At 39.8% G+C, this 15368-nt stretch overlaps 1 protein-coding gene across 1 annotated transcript in view; it reads right to left on the bottom strand.

The window, feature by feature from the left end:
• TRPC3 (transient receptor potential cation channel subfamily C member 3) overlaps positions 1-15368 on the bottom strand; it is a gene marked incomplete at its 5' end in the record, with an annotated part of 81180 nt that overhangs the window by 12536 nt on the left and 53276 nt on the right. Inside the window, one exon of the mRNA XM_082635355.1 lies at positions 12975-13058. Coding sequence (XP_082491481.1) covers positions 12975-13058 — 84 coding nt within the window. The remainder of the gene's footprint in view (positions 1-12974; positions 13059-15368) is intronic.

Here is a 15368-nt window from a genome sequence, read left to right as displayed (position 1 = left end):
AATCTGCTTTACTGTACTTTCTAACTACTGGTCCAAGTTTTGTTCTTTGGAGAAACAGAGAATAGATTTCCTTCTTCTTCTACTTGATCAGCTTTCAAATATTTTCCTCCTCTGGGTTTCCCTGGGTTCCCATACCATTTTATTTATATCTCACTTATACCACATAGCCATATCCCAAGGTTGTATGAACGTTCACCTACTTTTTTCTTTCCTTCCCTTCCTCTCCACCTCCGTGCTGCCCTTCCACTCCACGGGAGAGATCCTTGAAGCCATAGACTGTATATTTGTAGTCTTACAACCTAAGACCATGTGTAACAGAGGAAATCCTGAATGTGCCATGAAGCGTAAGGTGAATTCCTCATATTACCATGTACTTCCAGTAAAATCAAGCCTACATGAATTAGATCAGAGACCATGATGTGGGCCGAAGACAGTCTAACACTATCTGAGCCAGAGGTATTCCCAAGCCAAAGAAGGTTGTTAAAGCAGAGCTGCCACAGAAGAGGGCAGAGAGATAAGAACCTACAGCCCAGGGGCTTCCCTGGTGGTGCAGTGGTTGAGAGTCCGCCTGCCGATGCAGGGGACACGGGTTCGTGCCCTGGTCCGGGAAGATCCCACATGTCGCCGAGTGGCTGGACCCGTGAGCCATGGCTGCTGAGCCTGTGCATCCAGAGCCTGTGCTCCGCAACAGGAGAGGCCACAACAGTGAGAGGCCCGCGTACTGAAAAAAAAAAAAGAACCTACATCCCAGCTTTTGTGGAGGTTTACAATATATTCTCATTTCTCAAGGTCATATTAGCATATCTATGTACTTTTAACTTGAATTAACACAGGTATTCATGAGCAGAATTCAATCATAGCTATCCCTCCAAGTCTTTATGTTCTCCCAGAAAAATCATCCCGTTTTTCAAAAAAATTCTTTATATACATAAAAATTACCTCTGCATGCTCATAATAATTAATATTAATATAAATAATACTGCCATTGATCAAGGCACCTAAAAAATTTTCCTTTGTTGCCCTTTGAGACACATCTGAATCTCTGTCTTTGAAGTAACTGTCATGGAGAGGAAACATTCATTTGAATGTAAAACATGTAAGATGATGACCCGATTGGTGATGGCCACATATTTTTTTGAAGGTGGATGTAACTTTTTTTTTTTTTTTTTTGCTGAGCCCTGCGGCTCGTGGGATCCTAGTTCCCCAACCAGGGATCAAACCTGTGCCCCCTGCAGTGGAAGCACAGTCTTAACCACTGGACCGCCAGGGAAGTCCCAGGATGTGACTATTTTTGAAAAAATTTGAAGTCAGATGGCACTGTCTTGTTAATAAGGTGAATGATTAGCTGAGTTCAGGACTGAGAAAGTAACAAAGCACTTTTTTGTGTCTTATAAACTAATTATAGAAGTAACTCTTTAGAGATATTCCAAAAATATTCTGATCTGTGATATAAACCATTAGAATTGGTTTATTCCAAAGGTCACACCTTTGAAGGAAAAATCCTCATTTAGCAGATTAAGATTTGGAATTTCTTTAAGGTAAATCACATAATCACACTACATGAAAAAAATTCATAACAAATAAACCAATTGTTATCACTCATGGAGTTCATAACAGGTAGATTTTTATCTAAATGTAATCAAGACATTTACATGAAGTTTGGTGTATATATAGCTGATTGAGACTTTTTCCCTCAGTTTCCCTTTTTCTGCTATCAATTTTGGGGAGCTATAGAAGACTACACCACGGGCACAGGGAATTCTTCTCTTTAGAAAATACGAAATATACAGGATTCTGGAGTCTCTAGGCATTTAGCAAGGATCATCTCATGCAGAGGCATAGCCATTTTCAATTTAACAATATACTTAAAAGTTTCTCCACTTCTTCTAAATCACTCAAAAGTAATACGGAGAATAGGAAACAGAAACACTAACTCCTTCATTAATGAGACTGAGAGGAATCCATATTCTTTTTTAGAAAGGTTATATGTAAAGGTCAAATGGGGGTATGGAGAAATGCCAAGAGCAGACATTCATGGCTGAGAATGGCTGAGAATGTCCTTGACCTTTTTTTTTTTTTTTTTTTTTTTTTTTTTTGCGGTTTGCAGGCCTCTCACTGCTGTGGCCTCTCCCGCTGCGGTGCAGGCTCAGCGGCCATGGCTCACAGGCCCAGCTGCTCCGCGGCATGTGGGATCTTCCCGGACCGGGGCATGAACCCATGTCCCCTGCATCGGCAGGCGGACTCCCAACCACTGCGCCACCAGGGAAGCCCTGCAGTGCTATTTTTGACAAGAGATAATAAAGAATAAGTTGAACTCACATACACAATGTTGTGCCTAAAGGCAAATTCCTACTAGCCTGGGACCAGGCCCTGGAATTCTCTGACCCCACTCCAACCTCTTGAAAGCAGCTGGTCCGAGAAGAACTTACTTCATTCAAAACTGAGTAATAGTCAGTAAGGAATCTACAAAACATCTATACTAAGACAGTCCAAGAAAAAAAGGAAAAAAACAAATAGCAAATAGAGAACACTCACTAGAAAAATGCTAAAGAAGAGATGGAAACACATAATGCCATTATTGAAACATAATCTTTTAAAAATAGGGACCAATCATGTCTTCAAATAAGAGCACAAGGAAAATATGGTAAGTCGAAGTAGGAAATGATATATAAGTTGGAAAATCTCAAGAAGAGGAGGAAGAAAAAAATTAAATCATAACAGAAATGAAAGATATATTTGAAGCAGCACATATGAAGATAGACAGGAATAAAAGACAGGATGGGAAAAAAAGGAGCCAAGGAGAGAAATGGATGAAAAATTCAAAAGGAATAGAGAAAAAAAGATTCAGCAGGCATCTAATTGGTATCTCTGAAGATGAGACCTCAAATAATGGAACAGAAAAAATATTTCAAGGTATAATTCAAGGAAATTATTCAGAAATAAAATAAGACTTGAATGTACAATTTGAAAGGACATACTCCTTGCCAGGAAAAATTCATGTAGATCCACCTACAGAACAATCAATTGCAAGTTATTGGATTCAAAAGATAAACAAAGAAAATTTGGGCATTCAAATCAAAATCTCAGGTCAACTATATGAGAAAAACAATCAGGCTGGCCTCAAACTTTTCCATATCAACATTCCATTCTAGGAGCAGTGGAGCAATGTTTACAAATACATCAAGAAAATAAAGTCATATCTAAGAATTTTACAGCTAGTCAATATGAATATATAGAAAATAGGAAACAGTTTAGGACATAAAATAACTCAGAGAATGTAGTTCCCATGAGCTCTTTTTGAAGAAACTGGAGGAAGACAAACTTTACCTGACAAAGAGATTAATGGAAAATTAAGGCAAAAAGACTGGTGGTGAGTACTGAATGTTTAGCTATGGGACTAAAACTAAAACAAATGTGAATTCTAATCTTACAAGGTAGTGAAGGGGATCAGAGAATATCACCCCCAAATATATCACTTTGACATAGGATTACTTTGAGCTGAAGGCAATTAAGAAGCAGAAGACACAGAAGGAGCTCACTGCCTTCCTCTCAACTGCCCAAGAACAGGACATAAATTTCCATTTGTGAAGGTCTTCCCCCTCCCCTCTTCCATACCAAGAGGAAGAGAAACAAGCATCATCACTAGAAACAGAAAGTTGGCTCAGAGATGGGTCTGCACAAACACAAACCTTACTACAGTAACCCTAATCTTCCATTAATTTCCCCATATAAATACTTACCTTCCCACAATTTACCACCCCTGGGAGCCCAAAGACATCCTCTTTCCTTTGTCTTGTCACTTCTCCACAATTCATTGCCCTTTTTAGGATGATATATAAGCCTCAATTTCTAACTACCCCTTTGAGTTACTCATCACCAAATTCTCCCATGTGTTTGCACTTTGCATGCATAAATAAACTCTGTTTTTGTTTTTGTTTTTCTCTGTTAATCTGCCTTTTGTTAGTTTAATTCACAGGCCCCAGATACAGAACCTAATGGGTAAAGGAAAGGTTTTTTTGTTCCACCTGTACAATTCTAATGATTTAACTAGCAAAAGCTGAGAGGAGGAGGGGAAAAATGGTGAAAGATAAAATAAATATACTGATTTTTTCATATTTTAGAGCTGGAGGGTCAAAAGATAAAACTTGAAACTTATAAATCAAATAACAGATATAAGTATGTGTAAAGCACCAAGACAAATAATATAATCCGCTTTGGCAGAGACTGCCAATTCTCTTCCCTGGTTTTTTAGCTCAGCACAAGACCACTAGGAATTAAGACTTATTTCGCAGCCTCCACTGCAGACATGTTGTTTGTGTAACTCTACAGAAGTTCCTTACAGGAAGGAGGCATCTTTCTTCTCTATCACTGTCTGACTATATTTTGGAATGCAGATATAATAGCCAGAGCTCCAGTAGATTTCTTGGACTGTGAGATCATGTTAGAATGAAAGCCAATCATGATAGAGTAACATGACAGAAACAGCCTGGGCCCCTGACAGTGGTAGGTACCATACCAGCCCTGGAATGATCACCTCCAGAATTCTTGAAGAGAAGAGAGAAACACATTTCTATGTTCTTTCGGCTATTAGTGGTTGGTATTTGGTGGTTCTGTGTGATTTGCACCACTTAATCCTAATTAATATGAACACTCTGAGGTCTACTTTAAAATGATACTGGGTACACAAATGAAGATCTGAACAAATGGAAAGGTGTGTCATAATCTTGAAAAGGAAGACACATATAAAGATGTCAATTCTTCTTAAGTTAACACAACCCCTAAAATACCAACAGAATATTTTGCAAATTATACAAGCTGACTCTAAAGTTTAAGGAGAAAAATAAATAAGAAAGAATAACCAGGAAAATGATGCAAAATAATTTGAGTAAGAGTCTCTTCAAGTAAGAGTCTTGAAGTAAGGACATATGTATGTGTTTCTGTGTATTTTGTTTGATTTTGTTTTAAACTATAGTAATTAAAACAATGTGGTTCTATAGCATATTGAAAGCCCAGAAATAAATCTAAGTAGATATGGGAACTTAGTAAATGATAAAAGTGATATTTCAAATCAATAGAGAAGACAGATTATTCGACACATCCAGTTGTGTAATCATCTGGAAAAAAAATAAATTTGTATCCCCACCCACATTGCATCAAATTATATTCTATACAGATCAAATATTATCATGTAAAAAGTGAAACCATTAGTGTACCAAGGAAAATGTGGGTAAAACATTTCTTAAATATCCTCATATGGGAGAGGAGCTTTTGAAATAGGACACAAAATCTGAAGCCATAAACAATTTGTAAAGTTGACTACACACAATTCTAAAAGGTTGGGAAAAAATACCCACAAATATTAAAAAGACACACAACAAACTGGGGGAAAAATTCTCAACTCCTATCACAGGTAAAGGGCTGATTTTCTTAAAATAATTCTTAATTTTTAAAAGAATTCTTCCTAATTTATAACAAAGAGCCCATCAAGAAAAGCAAATAAATATTGGGTCTTAAGCATATAGAAAACTAAGCCTAAAAAGATGATCAAATTCATTCATCACAAAGAATGCAAAGTAAAATGTGACACTGTGGTATCATTTTCACCTGTCAATTTGGACAAGATAAAAACCTTTGGTAACATACTATTGGTAAATTAAGGAGGAAATGGGCACTCTTGTACGTTTATTGTTAAGAATATAAACTGGGCTCAGACGCCGGCCGAAGCCCCCCATGGTGCACTCGGGAGCAGAGAAGGCAAGTGCCCAGTGCCCCACATGACTCAGGCACCACTCCCGGGCCTCAGGTGACTGCACCTGACCGGGAAGCCCCTGACAGGAGGCCACCACTCAGGCGTCTCTGGGACCTGAGGAAAGGAGCCCCCGACAGGACGCCCAGCCCTCAGGTGACTCTGTGACAGGACGGCTGCCTGAGGAGTGAACTTCCATTTTGGAGAGGGGCCCACATGTGAGGGAATAGCAGATGGTCTCTATCAGCTGAGGGCTTGAGCTCAACAACCAAAAGGAAGCGAATTCCAACAACCATGTGCCTGCTAGAGGACAGGGAGCCTTAAATGAGTTTCCAGGCCTGACCAGCAGCTCCCATGCAGCCTCCTGTGTGAGGCCCTGAGCAGAGGACCCAGTTCACCTGCAGAAGTACCCACAAAGAAATGGTATCCTGGCAAAATGAGGCAGGAGCAAAAGAGTTGAACATGTGTGAAAAGGAAAGTGAACCATAGTCCATTCAGTCTAGTATAAAATGGGAAAATTGTTACAATCATTTGAAGACCCAAGAGACTGATAAAAGGCACACTATTAATAGAGAATTGTTTACTCATGAGAAACTCCTACTGTGTAGGGGAAGGATAATAAACCTGACTTGGTTGTCTAGGAGCACTCAAGTACTTCCACCCAACCTTGGACAGAGTTAAAGACAGCTTCTTTGTGGCTGGCAGAGAAAACCAAGCAGCTTTGCTGGCAAGAGGATTCTAAGGGAGGAGAGAAGGAAAGTAATAGGAAGGAAAACAGACATCAAGAGGGTCTTGGTGCTCTGGCCTGGTGTCAGGCCTGAGCCTCTAAGGTGGAAGAGCCAAGTTCAGGACACTGGACCACCAGAGACCTCCCAGCCCCATGTAAGATCAACTGGCGAGAGCTCTATAAAGAGACCTCCGTCTCAACACTAAGACCCAGCTCCACTGAACGGCCAGCAAACTCCAGTGCTGGATGCGCCATGCCAAACAACTAGCAGGACAGGAACACAATACCACCCATTAGCAGAGAGGCTGCATAAATTAATACTAAGTTCACAGACACACCAAAACACACCACCGGATGTGGATCTGCCCACCAGAAAGACAAGATCCAGCCCCACCCACCAGAACACAGGCACCAGTCCCCTCCACCAGGAAGCCTACACAAGCCACTGAACCAACCTTAGCCACTGGGGGCAGACACCAAAAACAATGGGAACTATGAACCTGCAGCCTGCGAAAAGGAGACCCCAAACACAGTAAGTTAAGCAAAATGGAAAGACAGAGAAATATGCAGCAGATGAAGGAGCAAGGTAAAAACCCACCAGACCAAACAAATGAAGAGGAAATAGGCAGTCTACCTGAAAAAGAATTCAGAGTAAAGATAGTAAAGATGATCCAAAATCTGGGAAATAGAATGGAGAAAATACAAGAAACGTTTAACAAGGACCTAGAAGAACTAAAGAGAAAACATACAATGATGAACAACACAATATATGAAATTAAAAATGCTCTAGAAGGAATCAGTAGGAGAATAACTGAGGCAGAAGAACGGATAAGTGACCTGGAAGATAAAATAGTGGAAATAACTACTACAGAGCAGAATAAAGAAAGAAGAATGAAAAGAATTGAGGACAGTCTCAGAGACCCCTGAGACAACACTAAAGGTACCAACACTTGAATTATAGGGGTCCCAGAAGAAGAGAAAAAGAAAGGGTCTGAGAAAGTATTTGAAGAGATTATAGTTGAAAACTTCCCCAACATGGGAAAGGAAATAGTCAATCAAGTCCAGGAAGCACAGAGAGTCTCATAGAGGATAAATCCAAGGACAAACACGCCAAGACACATATTAATCAAACTATCAAAAATTAAATACAAAGAAAAAATACTAAAAGCAGCAAGGGAAACGTGACAAATAATGTACAAGGGAATCCCCATAAGGTTAACAGTTGATCTTTCAGCAGAAACTGTGCAAGCCAGAAGGGAGTGGCAGGACATATTTAAAGTGATGAAAGGGAAAAACCTACAACCAAGATTACTCTTCCCAGCAAGGATCTCATTCAGATTTGATGGGGAAATTAAAACTTTTACAGACAAGCAAAAGTTAAGAGAAATCAGCACCACCAAACCAGCTTTACAACAAAGGCTAAAGGAAGGTCTCTAGGCAGGAAACACAAGAGAGGGAAAAGACCTACAAAAACAAACCCGAAACAATTAAGAAAATGGTAATAGGAACATACATGTTGATAATTACCTTAAATGTAAATGGGTTAAATGCTCCCACCAAAAGACATAGACTGGCTGAATAGATACAAAAATAAGACCTGTATATATGCTGTCTACATGAGACCCACTTCAGACGTAGGGACACATACAGACTGAAAGTGAGGGGATGGAAAAAGATATTCCACGCAAATGGAAATCAAAAGAAAGCTGGACTAGCAATTCTCATATCAGACAAAATAGACTTTCAAATAAAGACGATTATAAGAGACAAAGATGGACACTACATAATGATCAAGGGATCAATCCAAGAAGAAGATATAACAATTGTAAATATTTATGCACCCAACATAGGAGCACCTCAATACATAAGGCAAATGCTAACAGCCATAAAAGGGGAAATTGACAGTAACACAATAACATCCGAGGACTTTAACACCCCACTTTCACTAATGGACAGATCATCCAAAATGAAAATAAATAAGGAAACACAAGCTTTAAATGACATATTAAACAAGATGGACTTAATTGATATTTATAGGACATTCCATCCAAAAACAACAGAATACACATTCTTCTCAAGTGCTCATGGAACATTCTCCAGGATAGATCATATCTTGGGTCAAAAATCAGGCCTTGGTAAATTTAAGAAAATTGACATTGTAACAAGTATCATTTCTGACCACAATGCTATGACACTAGATATCAATCACAGGAAAAAAGACTGTAAAAAATACAAACACATGGAGGTTAAAAAATACACTACTAACTAACCAAGAGATCACTGAAGAAATCAAAGAGGAAATCAAAAAATGCCTAGAAACAAATGACAATGAAAACACCAGGACCCAAAACCTATGGGATGCAGCAAAAGTAGTTCTAAGAGGGAAGTTTAGGGCTTCCCTGGTGGCGCAGTGGTTGAGAGTCCGCCTGCCAATGCAGGGGACACGGGTTTGTGCCCCGGTCCGGGAAGATCCCACATGCCGCAGAGCGGCTGGGCCCGTGAGCCATGGCCGCTGAGCCTGCACGTCTGGAGCCTGTGCTCCGCAACGGGAGAGGCCACAACAGTGAGAGGCCCGCGTACAGCAAAAAAAAAAAAAAAAAAAAAAAAAAAAAAAAAAAAAGAGGGAAGTTTATAGCAATACAATCCTAGCTCAAGAGACAAGAAACATCTGAAATAAACAACCTAACCTTACACCTAAAGCAATTAGAGAAAGAAGAACAAACCCCCACCCCAAAGTTAGCAGAAGGAAAGAAATCATAAAGATCAGATCAGAAAGAAATGAAAAAGAAATGAAGGAAACAATAGCAAAGATGAATAAAACTAAAAGCTGGTTCTTTGAGAAGATAAACAGAATTGATAAAGCACTATCCAGACTCAATAGGAAAAAAGGGGAGAAGACTCAAATCAACAGAATTAGAAATGAAAAAGAAGAAGTAACAGCTGACCCTGCAGAAATACAAAGAATCATAAGGGATTACTACAAGCAACTATATGCCAACTATATGGACAACCTGGAAGAAACGGACACATTCTTAGAAAAGCACCACCTTCTGAGACTGAACTAGGAAGAAATAGAAAATATAAACAGATCAATCACAAGCATTGAAATTGAAACTGTGATTAAAAATCTTCCAACAAACAAAAGCCCACGACCAGATGGCTTCACAGGCAAATTCTATCAAACATTTAGAGAAGAGCTAACACCTATCCTTCTCAAACTCTTCCAAAATATAGCAGAGGGAGGAACAGTCCCAAACTCATTCTACGAGGCCACCATCATCCTGATACCAAAACCAGACAAAGATGTCACAAAAAAAGAAAACTGCAGACCAATATCACTGATGAACACAGATGCAAAAATCCTCAACAAAATACTAGAAAACAGAATTCAACAGCACATTAAAAGGATCATACACATCAAGTGGGGTTTATCCCAGGAATGCAAGGATTCTTCAGTATATGCAAATCAATCAATGTGATACACCATATTAACAAATTGAAGGAGAAAAACCATATGATCATCTCAATAGATACAGAAAAAGCTTTTGACAAAATTCAACACCCATTTATGATAAAAACGCTCCAGAAAGTAGGATAGAGGAAACTTACCTCAACATAATAAAGGCCATATATGACAAACCCACAGCCAACATCATTCTCAATGGTGAAGAAACTGAAACCGTTTCCTCTAAAATCAGGAACAAGGATGCCCGCTCTCATCACTATTATTCAACATAGTTTGGGAAGTTTTAGCCACAGCATTCAGAGAGGAAAAGAAATTAAAGGAATCCAAATCGGAAAAGAAGAAGTAAAGCTGTCACTGTTTACAGATGACATGATCCTATACACAGAGAGTCCTAAAGATGCTATCAGTCTTAGAGGAAAACATAGGCAGAACACTCTATGACATAAATCACAGCAAGATCCTTTTTGATCCACCTCCTAGAGAAATGGAAATAAAAACAAAAATAAACAAATGAGACCTAATGAAACTTCAAAGCTTTTACACAGCAAAGGAAACCATAAACAAGATGAAAAGACAACCCTCAGAATGGGAGAAAATATTTGCAAATGAAGAAACTGACAAAGGATTAATCTCCAAAATTTACAATCAGCTCATGCAGCTCAATATCAAACAAACAAACAACCCAATCCAAAAATGGGCAGAAGACCTAAATAGACATTTCTCCAAAGAAGACATACAGATTGCCAACAAACACATGAAAGACTGCTCAACATCATTATTAGAGAAATGCAAATCAAAACTACAATGAGGTATCACCTCACACCGGTCAGAATGGCCATCATCAAAAAATCTACAATCAACAAATGCTGGAGAGGGTGTGGAGAAAAGGGAACACTCTTGCACTGCTGGTGGGAATGTGAATTGGTACAGCCACTATGGAGAACAGTATGGAGGTTCCTTAAAAAAATAAAAATAGAACTACCATATGACCCAGCAATCCCACTATTGGGCATATGCCCTGAGAAAACCATAATTTAAAAAGAGTTATGTGGGCTTCCCTGGTGGCGCAGTGGTTAAGAATCTGCCTGCCAATGCAAGGGACATGGGTTCAAGCCCTGGCCCAGGAAGATCCCACATGCCACGGAGCAACTAAGCCTGCTTGCCACAACTACTGAGCCTGAGCTCTAGAGCCTGCAAGCCACAGCTACTGAGCCCACGTGCCGCAACTACTGAATCCTGTGCGCCTAAAGCCCGTGCTCCGCAACAAGAGAAGCCATGACAATGAGAAGCCTACGCACCGCAACAAAGAGTAGCCCCTGCTCACCGCAACTAGAGAAAGTCCATGCGCAGCAGCAAAGACCCAACACAGCCATAAATAAATAATTAAATAAATAAATGAGTCATGTACCACAATGTTCATTGCAGCTCTATTTACAATAGCCAGGACATGGGAGCAACCTAAGTGTCCAGCAACAGATGAATGGATAAAGAATATGTGGCATATATATATACAATGGAATATTACTCAACCATAAAAAGAAACAAAATTGAGTTATTTGTAGTGAGGTGGATGGCCCTAGAGTCTGTCATACAGAGTGAAGTAAGTCAGAAAGAGAAAACAAATACCGTATGCTAACACATATATATGGAATCTAAAAAAAAAAAGGTTCTAAAAATGGTTCTAAAAAATGGTTCTTGGGGCAGGACAGGAATAAAGGAATACATTTAGGAATAAAGGACGCAGATGTAGAGAATGGACTTGAGGACATGGGGAGGGGGAAGGGTAAGATGGGATGAAGTGAGAGAGTAGCTTTGACATATACACACTACCAAATGTAAAATAGATAGCTAGTGGGAAGCAGCCACATAGCACAGGGAGATCAGCTCGGTGCTTTGTGACCACCTAGAGGGGTGGGATAGGGAGGGTGGGAGGGAGATGCAAGAGGGAGGGGATATGGGGATATATATATACATATAGCTGATTTTCTTTGTTATACAGCAGAAACTGTAAAGCAGTTATACTCCAATAAAGATGTTTAAAAAAAAGAACATAAATTGGTACAAGCTCCATCAAAATCAGTTTGATAACAGCTAAAAAATTAAAATACACATATACTTTAACCAGACAATTCTATAGGCTTGCACGTTTCAAATATCATGTATAGAAGGTTACTTACTTGTATTGCTTGTAATAGCTAAATATTGGCAATATCCTCTATTTCCATCAATAGAAGGCTGATAAATTAAATACAACTACATAATGGGATATAACGTAACCATTACAAAGTAAGACTTTGACAGTCAGTGTGCTAAGCAATTTTGCAGAATGTGCTGCTTCCAAAAAAATCATATGAACAGGAGTATACCCATTAATTGACATTACCATTCGTTATAAATTCTTTGGTCCTCATTCTTGTGATCTTGTACTCAACAGAAATCTAAAGATTTGGTAGTCAAAGTGATCAACCAGATGGGAAGGACTATACCCTCTTCTGAGTCAGAAAATAGTGTTGAAATGTCACATCCAAGATCAAAGCACAACAGATATTTTAAAGTAGTACTGATGGAACAGTACAGCCTAAGATTCCATTTGAAAAACAGATTATCTGGAGAAATGTACCAGGTTTTTTTGTACTGTGAGAAAATTATTTTCCTAATATACCACATCTCCCACTGCTTTCTCCAGCTCAAGGTGTATGAAAGTGATCTTCGGAAATTGTGGCAACACTCTGCTTTCAATATCACAAAGGAACTCTTCTTCCTCAATCAAACAGACAAACAAACAAAACAATAGCAAGAAGAAGAAGAAGGAGAAGAAGAGGAAGAACTTGGACTCTGATTTCTAAAGTGCCCTCTAACATACCATTTTCTCTGTTCTGTTCTACCCTCATAGCACATCTGAAGAACTGAAGAATATAAATCTACTCACTTTTCTCACGCACACACACACACACACATGCACACACACACACATGAACACAGAGACATATGTGGAACTACATACAGATAAAGAGATATGTCTAATGAATGCTTACCTGATAACGTGTTGGCGGATTGAGAATGCTGTTAAAACTGTGTGATTCAAAAACTCTTGAGTTAGACTGAGTGAAGAGGTTTAACTAGGAAAAAATACAATTAGCCTAGTAAATTAGAATACATTTATTTGTAAATCATAAATATAATCTACTTTATTCTCCCTGATAACATTTCTGGAGTCAACATTTCCGAGGGACATTTTGTGGAAGCTGAGTTTTATGAATGACTTCATATATTTCCAAAGGCAAAAATTAATGTGAGCAACACGCTCACATTTATCAAAATGTTGGACAGATGTACTGTAATAGAACTGTTTAACTGAAAAAATATTTTAAAAAGTTGGCTCATAGGGCTTCCCTGGTGGCGCAGTGGTTGAGAGTCCGCCTGCCGATGCAGGGGACACAGGTTCGTGCCCCAGTCTGGGAGGATCCCACATGCCGCGGAGCGGCTGGGCCCGTGAGCCATGGCCGCTGAGCCTGCGTGTCCGGAGCCTGTGCTCCGCAACGGGAGAGGCCACAACAGTGAGAGGCCCGCGTGCCGCAAAAAAAAAAAAAAAAAAAAAAAAGTTGGCTCGTGTTAAACATAATTTTTCCTGGGGTCCTTATACACTTTATCAAAATGTCTTCATGGCATCTAGAAGGAGAAATTGCACAGAAGCAACTCTATCTGCTCCTGAGCCTGTGTTCCTTTCCTACACTTGAACAGTTACACACTACAAGTTCAGAGGGTATAGGGTATCATTTGGTATTTTGTAATCCTAAAGCATGAGCCAAAACAAAACGTCTTCCTAAGTATCTTGGAAGTACACTGTGCCAGGTTCAACACTTTGGAGAGAATTGGACTAAGGTATTTTGGCTTTCTTTTCTTTTCTCTCTCTTTTTAAGGTTTAACTTTTGAGTGGGTAAGAACAGAAAGCAAGAGGAGACTGTCGTTACTGTCTACCCTTCACATATGTGAACAGGGCCTGCATCTTATTCACAGATAAGCTGCTACCTATACAGTGTGATTCAAAGGCAGGGCCCTTTATCCAAGAAAATGTATTCACTCCACCACCTGTCTTCCCACCATCATAACTTAGGAAGCGGTGGGATACTAGAAGGGACGGAAGTGGCACTTAAAGGTAAGGATCCTCCCGGTTTTGTCCTCTTTCGATTGTGGCAGGAGAAAACCTCAGCTAACAAAGTTAATTCTCCTATTTGCCACTAGAGGTCAGTCTCTGACTGTTGACTGAGGTTAGAGGTAAACGTTAGATTGATTTCTTGAGGTTCCTTCCTGTCCTCTAAAAAAGAAAAGCAGAAACATAATTTCTCCAAATGTTTACTAAATTCAGGACACAGAGAGTATCTATAAAGATTAATAAGATTAAAGAGATAAAAACAGTTCCATGAACAATTTAAGAAATAAAATCAAAACGGCAGGGTTTTTTTTTTTTGGCTCCACCATGCCACGTGCGGGATCTTAGTTCCCTGACCAGGGATCAAACCTGTGCCCCCTGCAGTGGAAGTGCGGAGTCCTAGCCACTGGACCACCAGGCAAGTCCCCAAATGGCAGATTTTAACCAGATATGGGGAGACTAGGAAGCCAAGCGGCATGGCTCCTGAAAGATCAGTGCTCAACCTTCTTCTGTTTCCAGCAACGTCTCTGAAGAAAGCTATTCTTCCTGCCACTGTTGCAATACAGGCAGGAGAGGACACCCTAAACAGAGCACATCTGCTGCCCTCACATCCCTGTGAGCAAGCTGGTTTTTTGTTTTGTTTTGTTTTGTTTTTTATAGCCACAGCCAACTTGAATGTGCTCCTCTTAACCTGTTAGAGTTTCTCCCCTTCTACATTATGACAGTATCAGGAATGAAGTCAAATGTCAGTGAAATCATTTGCCTACAGAAAGAAAACTTGAGGGTGTGAAGTGCTGGAGCTGTGAGTTCCCATGTTTGAATAGCTTCCCTTTTAAATAATAAAGACTCAGAGAATAATAATCAATCCCCAGAGAAACAAACTGCCTTCCAAACAAAGTCCATCTCAGCAGTAGCAGGAGTTGCCCAGGATGGCAATTAGAACCCAACCCCTTTAAGACGCTAGCTAAGCTGCAGCTAAAGGCACAGCCCGTGGGGTGGAGGTGGGGCAGTAACCAAGCCAGAGCCACACCTGCTGAGCAGGAGGCAGCCAGGTGCAGCAGAAAGAGTTAGACCTCTGAGGCTGGAAAACGCCAATTCCACGACTACCCCACACTGGCTAGCTCTTGTGACCTTGCATAGGTGAGTTGTTTTAATGGCTTCAGTGGTCTTATCTATAAAATGGGAATAATAATACCTACCTCACAGCGTTGCATGAGGTTCAAATGTACGGCAAAGCACTTTGTAAACTGTGAATGAGGACGGGCACTGATATTTGTTG

The sequence above is a fragment of the Mesoplodon mirus genome (assembly GCF_964341445.2).
Source record: "Mesoplodon mirus genome assembly, chromosome: 2".
Classification (NCBI taxonomy): domain Eukaryota; kingdom Metazoa; phylum Chordata; class Mammalia; order Artiodactyla; family Ziphiidae; genus Mesoplodon; species Mesoplodon mirus.
This window is presented reverse-complemented; position numbering and strand designations above follow the sequence as displayed.